The sequence below is a fragment of the Lissotriton helveticus genome, chromosome 4_1 (genome assembly GCF_964261635.1).
Source record: "Lissotriton helveticus chromosome 4_1, aLisHel1.1, whole genome shotgun sequence".
NCBI classification, from domain to species: Eukaryota; Metazoa; Chordata; class Amphibia; order Caudata; family Salamandridae; genus Lissotriton; species Lissotriton helveticus.
In genome coordinates this window covers 203,829,814-203,848,618 of record NC_136063.1, presented here as the reverse complement: position 1 = coordinate 203,848,618, position 18,805 = coordinate 203,829,814, and the positions used below count along the sequence as shown (strand labels likewise).

The 18,805-nt window shown below is 45.1% G+C and overlaps 1 protein-coding gene across 4 annotated transcripts in view; it reads right to left on the bottom strand.

Annotated features, from left to right (window-relative positions):
• Positions 1–13,711, bottom strand: part of AGO2 (argonaute RISC catalytic component 2) — a 472,903-nt gene extending 459,192 nt beyond the window's left edge. For 2 of the 4 annotated variants that reach the window (XM_078686698.1, XM_078686701.1), the window contains exon 1: positions 13,441–13,711. In XM_078686698.1, the coding sequence (XP_078542824.1) occupies positions 13,441–13,462 (22 nt within the window). In that variant the 5' untranslated portion in view covers positions 13,463–13,711. The remainder of the gene's footprint in view (positions 1–13,440) is intronic. The other 2 variants (XM_078686697.1, XM_078686700.1) reach the window with 1 other exon arrangement.
• Between the last annotated feature and the right edge of the window lie 5,094 nt (positions 13,712–18,805).

Genomic DNA, 18,805 nt, shown 5'->3' with positions numbered 1-18,805 from the left:
TTGATCTGGCTCACCGACGCAACTCACATGGAGCGTACCTTCTCTCACCATGTGCCGGTCCAGATCCGCCTCAGTCTTCCCCACTCCCCGCAACGTGCATTCACCTGGCGTCTCCCCCCAAACGCCTTCCAAGACACTGTCTTTTGAGCGGACATTCAAACTGCTATTACTAATGTTTTTTACTTAAACACGGGATCTGTGGACTCAGCTTCGTTACTCTGGGAAGGTTTCAAGACCGTCTTTCGGGGCGAATGCATTTCCAAACAGGCCAGTGTTCTTCGTTCCATCCATACCCCTCTGGCCAAGCTCGAGACGGAAATAAAAGATCTGGATGCCTCCCAGGCAGCACACCCCAGTCCCGATACGCTGGCACTAATACGCCCAAAACACACAGAATTTTCTGAAGAAGCAGACCGCGAACTTTCCTTCTCGAGCAGGGAGGGCCAGGCTCGCCGCTTCGGTGAAGGCGACCGCCGGGACATACTTTAGCCAATCTCCTCCGCCCACCACATGCAGCTTCCTATATTACAGTCCTTAGCGACGGGGGATCGTCTAGGACTACATGCCCGGAGGAGATGAAGTCCCGCTTCCTAGACTTTTATTCTCAGCTATATTCTGTTGGTTTGTGTGGGCCTCTGGCCCCACGCGCTATCTAGGCACCTGGCTAAGTAGGGACCTGGACGAACTGTAGAGATCTAACTTCGGTTGTGCAGTTGATTGGTTGGAATCCAGGATTCCGACTTGGAGCCGGCTCCCGCTATCCCTGGCTAGCCGGATCGCAATCGATAAGTTGGTGGTCTTGACAACATTTCTCTACCTGTTTTTAACGTTCCTATCCCTCTCATCACTCCTTTTTTCACAAATTGCGCTGCCTAATCATTTCGCTCGTCTGGGCGGGTAAACAGACAAGAGTCGCATACGACATCCTCACTCTCCCCATGTCTGTCAGAGGTTAGGGCGCTCCTGATTTCAAGATCTATGCCTTGTGCGCTCAGGCCAGCTTTCTGCACTTCTTGGATTCATCCTACCCCTTTTCAACCTCATGTCGCCATGGAGACGGATATAGCATCCCCCTGGCCTTTGTCCACAGCATTGTTCGTGCCGGCGGTGTGCCCGCTGGCGGAGGTGGACACAGTCGAGACTTTGCACTGGGCCTGGTACGGCCTTCGCCGGCTCTCCAATCTTCCCTTACTCTCTGCAAATGCTGTGCCAATTGTGAACCACCCGAATTTCCCCCCACTCCAGCCTTCTGGCATGTGACGCATTTGGGTTTGCGGACAGTGGCGGATCTTTACCCAGGGAACACTTTTTACTCCCTTCCTGACTCCTCAGGCCCGTTGGACACGCTTTTATTCTACCAGCTTTGGCTATTTGTCGGAAACTATACTCTACATTCCCTCAGCCCCCACCCACTATGCCGGCTTTTGACTTTATATATACATCCCCACACAAATTAGTCGCCAAATTATACGCTTTTACTCTAACGTCCACCTCCATTTCTACAGACCGTGCGCGGGAGTCATGGGGCTCGGATCTTGGTATGGACATTGCGCAGGCTGACTGGCTATACTGCTGCAACCAGACGAAGAAGCGGTCACCAAATTATCAGCTCCACAAGGCTGTACCGCACCCCCTGCTCCGCTCCACAAGCTCTGGCTCATTCCAAATGACACTAGTATGAATTGTGCTGCCCCCGCTGCGGACTTCGCACATTTAGCGTGGTTATGCCCTAAGGTCTCTGGCAGGTGGTGTGCTCCACTATTTTGGACATTACTAGCACCACAGTGCATCCTGACCCTTCCCTGTGCCTACTTGGTTTCGTAAAATTCTGTCCAGATGCTTCTCGACGCCTGATTGCGATGCTGCTGGTCCTGGCCAGGCGTAGGGTGGCTATGTGTTGGGGTCGCAGACCTGCTCCTATGGTTGAGAGCTCGCTTGAAGAAGCCACTCTGTGTCAGACTCGGTTATCGGACTTACTACCTGCTAAGTCCCGACCTGTTGACATTTGGGGCCCTCTGGTGGCTTACCTCCACTCCCGTATCCTTCCCAGCGGCGCTGCCTCTCCAGCGCTCCCTGACGGCTTTGCACCCGCGGCAGCCGCCGGTGCTGGCTGGTGACTGCCTCCCCCCTCCTTATAGACCCCCCATCCCGCGGCATTCACCATTGAAGTTATAGTCAAATGTGTGACCCCTATGTGGCGAGGGACCCCCGTGCAATGATGCTGTGATTTCAGCCTGAACGTGTTCATGTTACTTACAAGGTGCAGTCGACTTGTTTCTGAATGCTTTACTTGGTCTATACTGTGATAATTTGAACTGCTCTGTAGCACAATGTAATGTGTCTTGCTTAAACTTCTTCAATAAAGGTTATGACTTTTTTTTTAAACTCTATTTGGTTACATTTTACTAATCAGTTTGTTGTTGGTACTTAAATCGAAGGAGACACAAATGGATGAACAATTTCATAAATACAACAGCAGTATTTTGGTGTGGGTGCACGTCTTTAAACAGTCTGGTCAAAATTTACGTTGTTGCTACTTTACTCTCACACTCCAATGTGGTGTTGCTAGGATATGATGTTGCCAGATTTTGGGGTGGAGGTCACAGCTAATACCATGGTTACGGTTCTGACCAAGGAACCATGAGGGTGGTGACAGTTACTTCGGTCAGGGAAGACGTGCATGCTTGCACGCCCTTTGCATTCCCAATAAACCAGCTTTAAACTCAACAATCTGTGTGGCATTGTCACTACAAATTGGTGACAAGTTGAGGACCATCCAGTCCCTACCTGCAGTCTTGTGTTGAAGATTTGTTGAATCTAACGAAGATTCTCGGCGGCCGTCCCATCTTTTGAGCAGGGTCTTCTGGTCAGTGAGAGAGCGTTCTACTTAGGACTTTGTGCCTATCATGCACACTCCTCAGGCAGTAAGGTGAAGGGGGAGAGCAAGCAGAGTGATTGCCAGTTTGAGATCTAACAAGTCATTGCAAGACGGGGAGCTCAGTGCGAGCATTCCCATAAATCAATGCAAGATTGCATGGGTGCTACGCGAGACATCAGCCGCCATTGTGTGTGAAGTCCTACAAGCAATGCACAAGCCAGTACATTGCGTGAAGTAGCCATCTTTGAAGCCCAAGTTCAGTAGCAGCGTGTCGACAGTTGCTTCACTTCAGTTAGCGGTTTCAGCAGTGACAAAACGCATCTCTTGCAGCATGTCGCCAAATTTCACTTCATCGCTAAATTTTATTTAACTGTATAACATGCCTCAGTAGTCAGTTAAAATACTTTATTCTGATTGTTTTAAAACCATAAAAGCATACTACAAATATTATACCAAGGAATTATAAAACCATGAATTACGTATAAAAATAGTAACAGTATGGAAAAAATTTAAATACACAATACATATGTTCAAATTCATTTTGGGCGAATTTCATAAAACCACATTACTGAGCTGAGACAACCATACATTCAATTAATTCAGATAGGTGCTTTGGGGCTGGTTATACATAGCTTATTTTTTCTCATGATTCTTACGGCCGAAGTGAGGAAGCTAGCGACATTAAAAATTTCCCACACATTTAATAATTGCTGGAGGTAAAGAAGAGCTGGCTTAGCTTGTAAAAAGCCTTTATTAGCTAGGATTGGGAGGATAAAACGCCTCCGGATAGCGGTAAAGCGATCACAGAAAAAAATAAAGTGCATTGTATCCTGTGTGGAAAAATCATCACATGAACAAACCCCCAACTCTTCCACCCTCTTCCATCCTGATGACTCTGCAAGGAGGAAATGAACTTGGTTCAGCCTAAATCTGACCAGTAAGAATCGATGGTTGGGGTTTGTAACGCTAACCAAATATGGTTCAATAGACATGGTGGTTTTCCGCAGTTGATGAGCCCTTAGCGTCAGCTTTGCCAACTTCCTATCTTCTCTAGCCATGGCAGCCATTGAGAGATATGAATCCTTGACCCATTTGATGTCCCCCTTCGACAGCTTCTCAGGCGAGTTATATAACTCGGGTCGGCCCAATTGCAATGTCAAGTTATAATCATATCTGAGCCAGGGGAAGCGATTCCCATGGTCGAGAGCTAAACAATCTTTAAAGATTTCCTGGTTTAACTCCTCAGTAAATTAATGGTAATACGCATACTACGTGTATCAACAGGTAATGTTGCATGCTGTCAGTTATACAAAAGGGGATGATGGACGGGGCGTTTCATCAAATCAAACACTCACCCCCAGTCAATTGATCTGGGTTTAATCCATCACCATTCTTTAGTTCACTCAGCCACCCCAGTTCATACATGGCTATATGCAAATCAGTCTGACCCTGTGCCTTGTGGGAACAGTCCAGCCCGAACTGCCAAGCCATGTCTTTCCTGGACCGGAAACAAGCATCCTGGGACCGGTTTCGGATTCATAATCCTCATCAGCCAGGCTATCTTAAATCCAGTGGCCAAGTGAACAAGGGACTCACGTCTGAGCATACCCTGCCACACTTAGGGCGAACAAAGCGATACAAAAGGGGATGATGGACAGAGCGTTTCAACAAATCAAACACTCACCCCCAGTCAATTGATCTGGGTTTAATCCATCACCCTTCTTTAGTTCACTCAGCCACCCCAGTTCAGACATGGCTATATGCAAATCAGTCTGACCCTGTGCCTTGTGGGAACAGTCCAGCCCGAACTGCCAAGCCATGTCTTCCCTGGACCGGAAACAAGCATCCTGGGACCGGTTCCCGATTCATAATCCTCATCAGCCAGGCTATCTTGAATCCAGTGGCCAAGTGAACGAGGGACTCACGTCTGAGCATACCCTGCCACACTTAGGGCGAACAAAGCGATACAAAAGGGGATGATGGACGGAGCGTTTCAACAAATCAAACACTCACCCCCAGTCAATTGATCTGGGTTTAATCCATCACCATTCTTTAGTTCACTCAGCCAACCCAGTTCAGACATGGCTATATGCAAATCAGTCTGACCCTGTGCCTTGTGGGAACAGTCCAGCCCGAACTGCCAAGCCATGTCTTCCCTGGACCGGAAACAAGCATGCTGTCAGTTACCTGTGATACGCACACCTATTGAAGCGTGTTACATACCAAGGCCATGATTGCGCAGGAACTTGGTGGAGATACACAAACCGAGTGCGGCGTGTAAGGATTTTAGCATCATGTGTAACTGCACTAGGCAGTCAATGTACACGTCAATAACAAGTTTCCTTAGTAGTAGATAGCTGTTATTTCATGAAATGTAATGAATTCTGCAACCTGTGATTGTTATGGTTTAACTTTTTAATGCTCGTGTCTAACTCCTTAGTAACTGGGGAATTCTAGATTTTGTACAGGTAGTTGCTGGAGGAGCTGGCACAGCAAGGAGGAGGGTGCAGGCATTCTCATGTATCTTTACCCTGGTGTTCCACTTACCACTAAAGCTCATATTGGACCTTATTTAGTGGAGCTTACTTGCCAAAGTGGCACGAGCACCTGGAACATCGCAGAACTACATGTGAGAATTATGTTCGATTCGTGGAGGATCCTTTTGAAGAACTTTCTAAGGAACAGCAAATAATGACGATTGAAGGTGTCTTTGAACCTCCTGCTGCAGCGGACTCTAGTACTGGTGAGGGGGTTTAAAATGCCTCTTACCGCTTTTCTCCCTGCTTGGCTGTACTGCATTGTTTGAATGTGTATGTGCAAGGGTGCGTGCCTGTGCGGAGTGCCTCTGGTTAACCCGGCATATCTTGGTAACCCAACGTATCTTGGCATGCAGGGCTTTAGCGTTGTCTTGTAAGTTGTGAGGAAACAGTAAAGATGGACCAACGTTTTTACACCAGCGACATCTTGCCAGCAGCTGTCTCGTTTTTGTTTTGTTAGGCGAGCTCCCCACCGCGCAGCTTTCAATTGCCCATGGCCGTTTTGCATGCTATGCGCTCTTTTGGGAATTGACACATTTTGGTCCACATGGTTGGCATGCTATTACTCACAATTGTTATCTGGGCAGTTGATGTTTGGAGAGCTGGGACACCCTGGATACCGTTTTTTTTCTTTTTTATTAATCCTTTGTTTACAGTACATTCCAGTTATACAGTGAAATAGTCCCTCCTGGGGTGAAGGGACACTTTTATTACATTCCTCATTTTGGCTGTGGCGTGTCTGACGGTTAAGTGCAGCAGTAGTCATGAGTACCCAGAATTACCCCAACTCCTCTGCAAGCATTTTGGCCGGCTCGGGGTGAACCATGCATTACATTTCCTGAGTGCAAATCCTATTTTTAGAATCATTTAAACACTATGTACATCGACGGTAAAAGGGAACCTGAACAAAACAAAAAAAAAGACATTGTTGCATTCTGTGGGACCCATAGGGTTAAAAGTGTTTGAACAATTGCTGCAGGCTCTTGGGGGTAGAAATGCATTTGAAAAATATATTGCAATGCTTGATGAGTATTTTGCACAAGATGTATGAATAGGCATAGTTATATGTAAGTTCTTTAAGAGCGAGCAAAAAGGGAATGAGAGTGTGGATGAGTATGTGGCTGCTTTTCGCAAATTATCTATTGATTGCATATTTGATTACAAGAACAGCTTATAAGTGATCAAGTAGTTATGCATATGAAAGACCCTACGATCCAGGAAAGATTATGGGTTAACGGAGATCCAGAAATACAAGAAATGTTAGCAATTATAAGAAAGGGCGAAATGTCTAGCCATTGTGTAAAAGCTGTTACGGGTGAGATTGGCAGCACTCAAGATAAAGTGATAAGTAAAATTAAAGGTAAAGATAAAGGTTATGCATCAGAGATAAACACCAAGTCATAAAAAATAAAGTTTAAAACGCTACCGTTGTGACAGTGATTTCTATATTGCGTAGAGGAAGCCATGCCGTGCAACCAAAGTAAAATGTTCCATTTGTGGTAAGTTTGGGCATTTTGCAAAAGTTCGTAAAAAAAGAAAAATATTAAGGTAAAGAGTGTTGAGGAGGAAGGAGATTCTGATGAGTAGGAGAAAGTCAACTGAATATTTAGCACAAAGGATTCATTTAAATTGAATGTTAATAGTGATAATGACAAATGAAGGAAGAAACCTATTTGCTTAATATAGGTTGGTGAGGTGGATATTCAAATGGATGCAGATCTGGGATCACCCTATACAATCATAAATGAGAATGTATGGAAGGAAAAATGTGTTAACAATTGACAGAGGTTCAGTCGCCAGAAGGCTTCTCTGGCGAGAAAATTGAAATATTGGGTTTCAGACAATTACTTTTCAGATTCAAAATAGAAAAGAGCCCAGGAAAATTGTACATTGCAAGAAAGAGGCCATCTGTGTTTGGGGTGGCACGACCAGGCAAACCATTACATGATATTGAAGCTAAATAGTTGAAAACCAGTAATGATTGTGGGTGACAGTGAGAGGGCTGGTAGTGTAATGCTGGTCAGTGCACTTGACATTTGAAGGCTATTTAAGTATTGCATAGTGCTCTCATGTTGAGTAATGGCAAGGTTTGGAATTTGAAAAGAACTGCTGTACTCAACAGGGAGAACGTATGGAATGATGGTGTTACTTATAAGAGTGTAAGCCTAGAATGGAAAGATGGTGGATTGGCAGCGGATATTGGGAGAAAAAGGGCTGAGCATGAGAGTCAGAAGGAATAAGGAGAAAGGGTGGCAGAGGAAGGAGGTGTGTGGGGAAGACCCAGAGGAGGTAGAAGGTATTACCATGGAGACGCAGGATAGACAAGATGAGGAAAATGAGAGAAAGTTGGTTGTTGTTGGTGGAAGTTTGAATGGTGATTTTGTGTAGGAAAAGGAAAAACGTGTGAGTAGTAGACCAACATGGTTATCAGATTTTGTGTGGGACATAGTAAGTGATTTAAGGTATAAATTTAATTTTGTATTAGTTATTTTAAGATTGTATTTGTTGTATTATTATTTAATAACTTGTGAACGAGGAAGTGGTCATGATATGTTATTTAACACATTCTGAAATCTGCGATTGTGATATTTTAACTTGATAATGCTCGTGCCTAGCTCCTCAGTAACTGGTAAATTAAAGGCTAGTTTTGCATAGGGCAGATACTGGAGGAGCTCGCAGCGCAAGGAGGAGGGTGAAGCTTTTCTTCTGTACCTTTACCCTGTTGTTCCAGTTACCATTAAAGCTCATATTCGACCTTATTTAGTGGAGTTTACTTTACAATAGTGCTTTCATCAAAAGCCATGTATTATGTTCAATCTGGTCTAGGACCAAATTACATACATGTACGTAGAACCCATTTCATATAAATCAATACAGGGTTCCAGTTTCCTTGTTAATTAACACACTGTCATCTTCTTCATAGTAAGATTCAAGCTGTTTAATGTATTCAACAGCCCTTGTTGCTTAACGGGCAGTCAAAGCATGTTTCAACACAGTCTTTTATTTGGCAGTCATGTCCAGGATGTCTTCTGAAGAAAGGGTTGGTTCCAACCGTGACTTTTTACTTCAGCTGTAAAAATTGGCCCTATCTGATGGAAGGTTAAGATGTTCAGAAGGCTCAGGGTATTCGAGTCTCTGAGTTTTAGCAATGTTCCTGTTATTTCTATCAGCAGTGTTTGGTACTGTAAAGCATGGTCGCTTGTTAACCACTTGGTATGGACTTAAATAAATTATAGCCTAGTTTCTCTTCAGAATGACAAAGTGCCCAGGAATGCCACTATTATAAGTGTTTCTTTTAGGCTACTGCATACTCCGAAAACAAAAATCCTCTTCCTGCGTAAAGTTACAAATTCTTTAGCATTGCCTGTCCATGTGTTCTGCCTTCAAGAAGCTAAGCAACAAAAAACATGTGTTTTTTTCTCTCACCTCAATGTGACAAAGTGGAAGTCCCTGTGCTAGTTAAAACTATTAATTATAAAGTTAACAGGCCAAAAAGTCTAAGTAATAGGTCTTTGCCAGTCGGTAGAAAAGTGGGTGTACTAATCAAAACCAATCCATTATTTTCTCACTAATTAGAAGCAATTTACCAAACCGGTCACTATCATTTGAGGATTCTGACAACAGTTTTACCTTTGATGCCTACATTTTCTAAAAGCATCCTGCTGTCTGCTACAGTCGAGGCTAGAGGAATTATGCAATTTCAACTACTGCTGAAAAACCATAAACAGACCACTGTACTCACCCAAGCTGCACCAATATCCCACAAATGCACAACTATATGTTTCAGGACCAAGTCTGCAGCCCTCAGATTTCAAGTGCTGGAGGTATATGTTGTGTAGCATTGTCTCTGGTAGATGGCACTAGTATCTGCAAGTTTCCAACTTCAGGAAGCAAGGTAAGAAAGCAACAACTATGACTGAGACAACCTTCAAGACATCATTATGTCTTGATAAGAGGTTTTCTACTAAAATTGTATGTGCATAATTTTCTTTTAATATGCACCTCAGGTGTTATCAAGTTTAGGTTCAAATCCACCACTGCTGTGGCCTTTTGTTGGTTTTGGTCACCTGTACACAAGCCAGGTTAAATGTTAGAATCCTTTTGCCTCCACAGCAAATGCAAGTTTAGATTTCTACTCTAGCAGTTAAGAAGAGTTTCAAGTGAGAAGCTCTCTTAGGCCTCTTTGTAATGCCTGCAAACTTTTCCAAACATTAGTTCAGACAGCCTTGCATACAACACTCACACCTAGCAGTTGTATAAAAATGTCGAGCACAGAGAGCATGTGAACCACACAAGAAGATATACGGTAAGATTTAGCTGATAACGTAAGTTCCCCTACACAGGCTTACGTTTACGTCAGGCCACTTAGGAGCATAAAGTAAATACAAATGTGTGAACTGATAAAGCTACAACTTGTTTATTACATTTGAACATGAAGACAAAGCGGACATGCTTTTAAGGACACAAAAGGAAAATACTACAACTTGCGGTCTCCTTATTATCTTTGATTTTCAGTACACTCCGTCTGCTCAGCTATTCTTTTCACTGATATTCCGTAGAGCACCAGTCAAATACAACATTTCATGGTCAACTTTCTTAATCTGAAGTCAGTTTTTAAAGCATTCATGCAAGTTAGAACACATAGGGATTTTACTCAACCTGTGAGCTACTCTAAGGTAGTGGGTAAAATGCTTGAACATTAATTCCAAAAAGGAGAGCATTATCTACTATGGTTCCACATCATCGCCAAAGTGAACCGATAACGTTGCTGTACCTTTCATTACCAAACAGCAGACTGCTATGACAATTTCTACAACGCAAGATACTTCGTAGAATTTACAAAAATCCCGTGGCAAATCAATGTATCATCTTTTGGTCCACCTCTGTTCTGCTCACAATCAATCTTTGACCCACAACTTCATACTCAATCCTTAAATCTTAGCTTATTAATGTAAGATCTGATAGTAATTCTTAACGTTAAAGCCTATACTACCGAGGTCTGCACCACAAATACACAAATTGTTTTTTCAACAGCAAACTGGAAAGGACTTGTGCAAAGAAAGTAGATGCAGACAGTCTCTACTATCACTAAGTTACAAAGGTACCCATCACTGTTACCAGATGGAACAAAATTGTCTCCACTGCATCCAACACTCATATTGGAACATCAAGCGTTTACAAATTGTTGTGTTAACCCCAATAAGGACAAAAAGTGTCAGGGATTGTTTATGCAGTCATTCTGACAATAATTTCAGGTACAACAAGTTATTTTAGATGGGCGAAAACGGCATATATTTTGTTTCACTTATAACAGAAAACAAGCAAAAAATTATGAACCAGAAAAGGTAGCTTGGGAAGTGATTATTTTAGTATTTTAAACTTAGTAATACCTTTCTCAGATCTGCGTAAGGAACCGTTGTTCTACACAACGAGCAGCTACTCACCAGCCCGCTAAACTCAAAATCAATTCCAGCACACCAAAAGAAGCTATAGTATCTTCCAACGTGCACCCGTGCCAAACTGATCAAGGTAGTTGCACCCACGTTAGGTGTGACAGCATGTCAATGTTTATCTTGCATTAAGACTACTTGTCAATTTTCTTTTTTTTTTTTTTTAAATGATCCCTCATGACCTGCAACTCTCAGGCCAATCTCCAACCATGTACGTTCTATTTTAAAATGTTGTGTTGACATAACTGATGTTCATTTACATTCGGTGAAAAACATCGGCATCAACAGAATCGTTTTTTCGTGATTTGCGTGTGACTGACAACTATAATAACAGTGTCCCACTTAAACACTGATTTGTAGCTAGCAAGGAGTGAAGACACTAGTACTTTAACCCACACTTCGATCAAACACAGTGTTTGTCTTCACACATCATTTAAACCCTGACTTTCCTTTTCTCCGCAGTTAGATAGTGTAGCACAGCTTTTACTAATATTGGGGAGGTTCTTATTCCAGAGAAACTGCTCAAAGTATGTGTATGCACAACCACTGACTTCATTGATGATGTAGACTCCCTTATTTTCTAAGAATTGTTTTTTTCTTTTTGGCTCTGAGTTATTGGGAAACATTATCTCCCCCACTTCCGCCCATGCAATCTAGTTTTCTTTAAACAAGGAAAGAGATAACAGATGTTGATTTGCAAATCTAAGGTATCTCCGAAGTATGTAAGGTATACAGACCTTTCTACACTCCACTTGATATACCATACTGTATCCTTTCAACCTCCCCAAATGTCTCCAATCCCCATACTCCTGCTACACGCATGTTAACCAACAACTTTCCATTGCTTCTGCTCCTCATATGAGCATTATACTACTACCTGGGGTCCTTAACTCTACCACACGCCTACGCCCAGTCATTTATTAATATTTGGTCCCTTTCTGAATGCAGATCAGTTTCGAAATAGATACAGGCATACATAAAGTGGGTAATTTTTTGACCAACTGGTTATTGTGTTTAAACCCACTGCTCCACATACGCTGCATAATGCTCAATCACTCTTCATTTGACAGCTTAGATGGCGACACTGGGTTTAACGGGTATTGAAAAGGACCATGCCTGGGTCAGAATCAAAATATTGTGACTTGGAGTTTGGCAAGTGCCTGGATAACAAGTCTGTAGTTGGCAGTGTTTTCGCAGCTACACAAATTGCCAATGACACACCTATCAATCGGGGACACAGGGAAGACAGTCACAATATGTACTGACAATACTAATTTTAGATAGGCACTACTGTCAATGAAGCTTACATTTCAGAGTATGCTTTAAAAATAAACAGAACTCTCTCTTTGTCCGCAAGTGTCATATGAAATGATCAGTTGCCTCGTTGCTAAGACAGCAGTAAAATAAAAAATTAGTTGAATAAAACATTGTGTATATCTTGACTCGAATGCTTAATCAATGCTCCGATTGAGCCAATATGAAGGAATTTATATCTTTTGATACTACTGGACGAACCTCAAACTAACTATTTAAATTGTGGTTTCCTTTAAGAGAGCTAGCAGGCCACAATGTAGCTGAAGACGGCAAGTAAACATCAACAACACATAATTATCTAATTATGCCTGAAGTAAAAGATATGGTGAAAAACGTAACCGCAAAAAGATGTTCGATGTATAAATTTAAAACCACTTCAGAAACACTATTTGTGCATCTCGGTTTAAACACTATGGAAGTTGTATAATTGCCAAGACCGTTCTCCAACTCTATAAGAGAATGCTCGATCCCTAGTAATCGGCATTTTGCAGGCACATGGTGGATCAACACGAAAATGTACATCTTGTAGACGGGGGAAGGAAAGTTTATAAGAAACAGAAGTGTAGACATAATACGGGAGGAACGTACAGTAGTAAGATTTACTGGCATGGGTATTACAATAAGCTGCGCCCTTGTCCCTGCTAGGTTGTGGGGCAAAACAACACGGTAGGAGTGCTCTGCACACTACAGATCGTTCCTAACGACACCACCCTGCAACGTCATGCCAGAGTGGGGTGCCCGTCACTCCAGAACATACTGTGGGGTGCTCCCAGACATTACAGCCACAGTAGGATTCGCCCACCATAAACATATAGGACGTAACCATGGTGGGAACACCCTCTATATACAGGGTGGAGTTGTACGCCTAACAGCGAGCACGGCCACAAACATCACTGCGCCACATGATAGACTGTTGTGATTCAGAAAAGCAGCCGACATTGGTCCTTATGAGTAATAGGGCCAGTCTCAAGTGCACCCTGTCGGTGGCGGTGACACACTCGTCTCTCCGTGAGAGATGGCCACTGGAAGCCATGACTCACGGGCCACCCCACCTGTGCCGGTCTCTGATAAACCACCCACCGCCTCTCTTCCACATCTACCACTGCAGGCAGCCAACGGCCAGTCCCTGCCACAAACAACACACACACATAGCGGGCGGCGCGAGGCCGTCCTCGAGCCCAGTGTTCTAGGCTGCAGTCCGAGGGAGCGGCGCGAGCCTTCCACTCGGGCGCGCGGACACAAGAGTAAAGCGAGGACTCACCCGGGCTGGCTCCAGAATACATGTCTGCTGAACTGTGCGATGGGGGGCGCGCAGCCCTGGGGTAGGGAACAAGGTGGAGGTAAAAGTCTTCTGCTGTTCCCTCCCTGGTACGAGGAGCCCCCCCCGGGGCTTCAAAAACAGGCCGCCAGGAGATTTTTAAAAAATATATATAAAAATAAAAACGGCGTCTGCGCGTCCCTTATTAATCAAGACATTAAACTGATAGCGCGAGCTCCTGGAGACCAGGGTACTCAGCTACAGAGGGGGTTGGGGGAAAGACCGGGAAGTGACGTATAGGGAGATGCGACTGGAGGGGCCGTGCACTGGGGGAAACACACAGCGGTTCATGGATGATTACGCACTAGACCGCTAATGGATAACGCGGGAGCCATGATGGATGTAGTAAATCCTCGCGAAGGAGTGCTTCCTCGCCTAGCATGGCCGCACTTTCAAGCCAAGCCAATCCATTTCAAGACGTCCAATGAGACCCTGCGGTTGATCCGATAAAACTAAGAAAGAAGGTTTTAATTATTATTTTATTTTGTTAAAAGACTTAAATAAGGCGGACTAGAGGCAGTCGAAGATAATCATAGGCATTAAAGAAGGACATACGTATTCGTTACCACCAGAGTCAGATATGGCCGCCATCTTTAAATATAAATATATATTTTTTCCAAACGTAGGGAAGTAACAATCACGTGGTTATAGAGTACTTAAAGAAAATAAACAGAACCCATTCGGTTAGTTCCTAATTTCAAAAGTATAGCGATCGTAGTTTGGTAACTGATACAATTTTCATATTTTTAAATTAAAAACATTCTATAGCATTGCAACAAGTTGCTTTTGTAAATGAATACAATCACACATTGGGATTGTTCTTTTGGAGTGTTCGCCAGCCAGGATGGAAATAATGTTTCCGAGAAGGGAATACCGCGATTTATGCGTCATATACCAACGGGTGTTGTGATTCTTTTCCCGTAGTTTTACACGTAGTGGTCATTTTGGAAAGGTGATTTAGGTTGGCTCTTGAAATCGAAACAACCGTATGCCCATATTGAAAATGGCAGCAGCTTTATTGTATGTCAGGTGTTCTTTGATCGCTTACTTCTGTGTATGTTAAGGGACGGCAGTTACATGAACCGCCCTACTTCAGTCGGTAATATTTGAAAATTTGCAAACATTCGTGACAAGAATTTTCAATTCTATTAAGGACACGGAGGCGAGGATTATGCTTTCTCGATTTCTTTACTACAAACAGCAGCCCATAGGAACACAGTAAAGAAACGAAAAACTACAAATCCCATGAGCACTTAGGCAACCATAGAGAGCATATCCCTATATAAAGAACCATAGAGGGCAAGACTTCCTCTTTCTTTGTCCAATAAAATAAATAAATCAGTTAAAGAGTCAATTCACGTGGAACCGAAGAACAGCCTGGAGGAAACATCCGAAGGCAACAGGACAACGATCATCAGGAGACATCCCAAGAAACCAAGGAGCAGGAGACTGGAGCAGGCAGAAGTCCACAGATCCAGAATCCGAAAGGCTGGAACCAAGGCAGGAGAGAACTGAAGGATCTCACTTCTGGTCAGAACCTAAAAGAAAACCAGAGCCGTAATACACCATCCCAGTACCATGGAAGGTAAAATACAAAGGGTAGGGAAATAGTGCAAGAAACATATTACAATGCCATAGCAATGAGAAAAATACATGTCACATGCAGTAAAATACATTTGGGTGGGATAATCCTCGCCTCCGTGTCCTTAATAGAATTGAAAATTCTTGTCACGAATATTTGCAAATTTTTAATTCTATGGCAGGACAGGAGGCTCAGATTATGCTTGTTCAAAGCCGAGCCACCACAACAGAAGCAATATCCACAATGGGTTTGAAATAAAACGTTTTAAACACAGTATCGGAAGACCAATCAGCGGCCTTCATAATGTCCGTCAAACTCACACCAACAGTAAAAGCCTTAGAGGCCATGGCACCCCGAGCGGAATGAGCTCCGAAAATGGAGATATCAATTCCAGCCTCAGACATAAGCCAACGTACCCAACGGGCCAGGGTAGCCGGCGCCACAGGCTTAAAAGTCTTTTGCAAAGCAATCAGCAACTGATCAGACAAATCTTGTCTAAAAGGAGCAGTACTTACCTCATAAGCCTTTATGCATTGGACCACACATAACTGTGGATTCTGAGGAAAAGCTGGATATGTCACAGAAGACATGTTACATTTGGTGCGCCGGGAAATTGTAAAAGTGACCCCGTCCGGAGAAAACGAACGCCCCGCGAGGTCCAACGCCCGCACATCTGAAATGCGTTTGCAAGACACCAAACAAAGTAGCATCGTCAACTTCGCTGAAAGTTGCTTACGAGACAAGGAAGAGTTGGGAGGCGAAGCCTCCAGAAAACGTAAGACAATGGAGACATCCCAAAGAGCAACATACTTTGGACAAGGCGGTTTAACCAGCCGAATGCCACGAAGTAATTTAGAAATCAAGGGATGCTCCCCAACAGGCTTCCCGTCAACAAAATCGTGGCCCGCAGAAACAGCGGAGCGAAAGGAATTAACTGTCCTATAAGCAGACCCAGAAGACGCTATGGAAGCAAGAAAATTAACTACTAAAGTAACATCCGCTGAAGCGGGATCCAAGTTCCGTTCAGAACACCAACCACACCATCGTCGCCAAGCTGATGCATAACGCTTGTGCGTGTTGGGGGCCCAAGCCTCACTGATAAATCGTGTAGCGTCTCCAGATAAGCCAGGGACTTTCCAGCGTTCCCCGAAATTCGCCACGCAACCAGCCGGAGCTGACCTGACAGAACCAGAGGATGCGGGTGGAGCAGAGGATCCAACAATAAGTTCCACTTCTGTGGAAGAAGGAACGGCGTCAAGCAACTCATCTCCAGAAGATCCGGAAACCATGCTTGAGCCCTCCAAAGAGGAGCTATCAGAATGACCTCCGACTGGAAGTGCTTTGCTCGGGCTAAGACTCGCGGAATCATCGCGAACGGGGGAAACGTATAGCAGAGATGAGGGGGCCAAATCTGAAGAAAGGCATCCGTGGCCAGAGCCTCTGGATCCGGACGCCAGCTGTAAAACCTGGGCAGTTGGGCGTTGAGGCGAGAGGCGAACAGATCGATCCAAGGCCGATCCCAGAGGCGAGACAGGCTCCGAAACACCCTGGGATAAAGCCGCCAATCGCTGAAGTCCAGCAGATGGCGAGAGTGCCAATCGGCCACCTGATTCTGGCGACCCGGGAGATACTCTGCAATAAGAGTGATCTTCCTCTGAAGGCAGAAGTGCCAAAAGTCCTTTGCAAGTTCGGCCAAGAGCTTCGACCTCGTCCCTCCCAGTTTGTTCACATACCGCACCGCAGATATGTTGTCCATGCGGAGGAGTATGCAACAGCTGGTGGCCTGAGGAGCAAGACTGCGGATCGCAAACGATCCCGCCAGGAGCTCCAGACAATTGATGGGAGGACTCAGTTCGCCCTGCGACCAACGGCCGCCCGTCGTCACAGACCCGTACCGGGCTCCCCAGCCCCAAAGACTCGCATCCGATTCCAGCACTACATCCAGGGTAGATCCGAACAGGGCTTTCCCGTTCCAAGCTTCCATGTGGTCGAGCCACCACACCTACTCTGACTTCGCGTCTGGTGATAGAGGAACAATATCGGAATAGCGAAGACCTTTCTGCAAGTGTCTGATCTTGAGGCGTTGCAGGGCCCGATAGTGTAAGGGACCCGGAAAGATTGCTTGAATGGACGAAGCCAACAGACCGACAATCCGAGCGATCAATCGTAAGGACACACTCTGTCTGGACAACAGTAATGTCAATCCCTCTTGATAGACCGGATTTTCTGGGAGGGCAAGATCAGTTGACAAGAGACCGAGTCGACTAGGAAGCCCAAGAACTCGATCGACTGAGAGGGATGTAAAAGAGATTTTTGAGGATTCACTAGAAATCCCAGAGATTGCAAGAGCTCGATCGTCCAAGCCAAATGGGACTGCAGTTGAACAGGGCACTGAGCCATCAACAAGATGTCGTCTAGATACACGATCAGACGCACCCCGTGCGCCCTCAGCGATTCCATGACCGGTCTCAGGAGGTTCGTGAAGCACCACGGAGCGGACGAGAGACCGAACGGGAGAACCGTGTACTCGAGCCACGTCCCCAACCATTGGAATTGGAGGAAACGGCGATGAGGCGGAAGATCGGGATGGACAAGTAAGCGTCCTTCAAATACAGGTGAACCATCCAGTCGCCTTTGCGAAGGAGATCCCTGAGAAGATGGATGCCCTCCATCTTGAAATGGCGATAGACCACTCCGTTGTTGAATTCCTTGAGGTTGAGCACCAGGCGCGAACCTCCCCCTTTCTTTTCCACCAGGAACACATTGCTGACGAACCCCTGAGGATGCAGGGAAGTCCACACAATGGCCCCTTTGACCAGAAGGGACTCGATTTCTTTGGAGATGACAGCTTGATCGAGTTGGGAAAAAACGAGGGGAGAAGGGACGAGTGTTTGATGGGGAGGATTGTAAAACTCTATGTGGTAACCTTGAATTGTCTGTAACACCCAAGCATCGTTGGAGATTGTGTGCCAATTGTGAAGGAAAAATTGCACTCGGCCCCCCCAGGACAACTGTATCGTAAGGAATTAAGCTCACCTGTGTTGGCGAAATCCTGACGTCCTCCCTGTTGTCCGCCATATCCGCCTTTAGAGGCCTGCACACGACCTTTGCGGGAGGGGTAGAATTTGGAATGGGATCCAGAATAGGAAGATTGTTAACCACCTCCCTGCTGGGACTGATTGCCACGTTGTTGGCCAGATCCGCGGCCGAACGAACATCCCTCGGAGCGTCCGGCCCTGCCAAAAACCGGGCGGAACGCCCTGTGGAGAGAGTATTGCACCTTATCCAGGACACTGAAAGTAGCGACAAATTTCGTCAACTCCCTTAGGAAAGGCTGACCAAATAGAAGGCCCTGTGCAAGGGGCCCGACTCTGAAGACGCCAGTTCTCTCAAACGAGGGTCCATTTTCAATAAAATGGACCGTCGACGCTCCGTGGAAAGAGCACAATTTGCATTTCCCAACTGGCAAATAGCCCGCTGGGCCCAACCAATGAGCCCGTCTGGGTCGATGCCAGAAGCAGAACCCAGTGCCTGGTAACCCAAGTCTAGAATTTTAGTAAGCGGGCCAAGGGGATCCAACAATTTATCTTGGCACAGGCGCCAAGATCTATCAATGCCCTTCTTGGGGTCTTTCGTGAACTTCTTAAGGTAAGTTAAAATAGTGGGGTCTACCTCAGGAGTCTCAGAGAGTTTGTCCGCCAAATCCGGGCGAGGACATTCGGAACG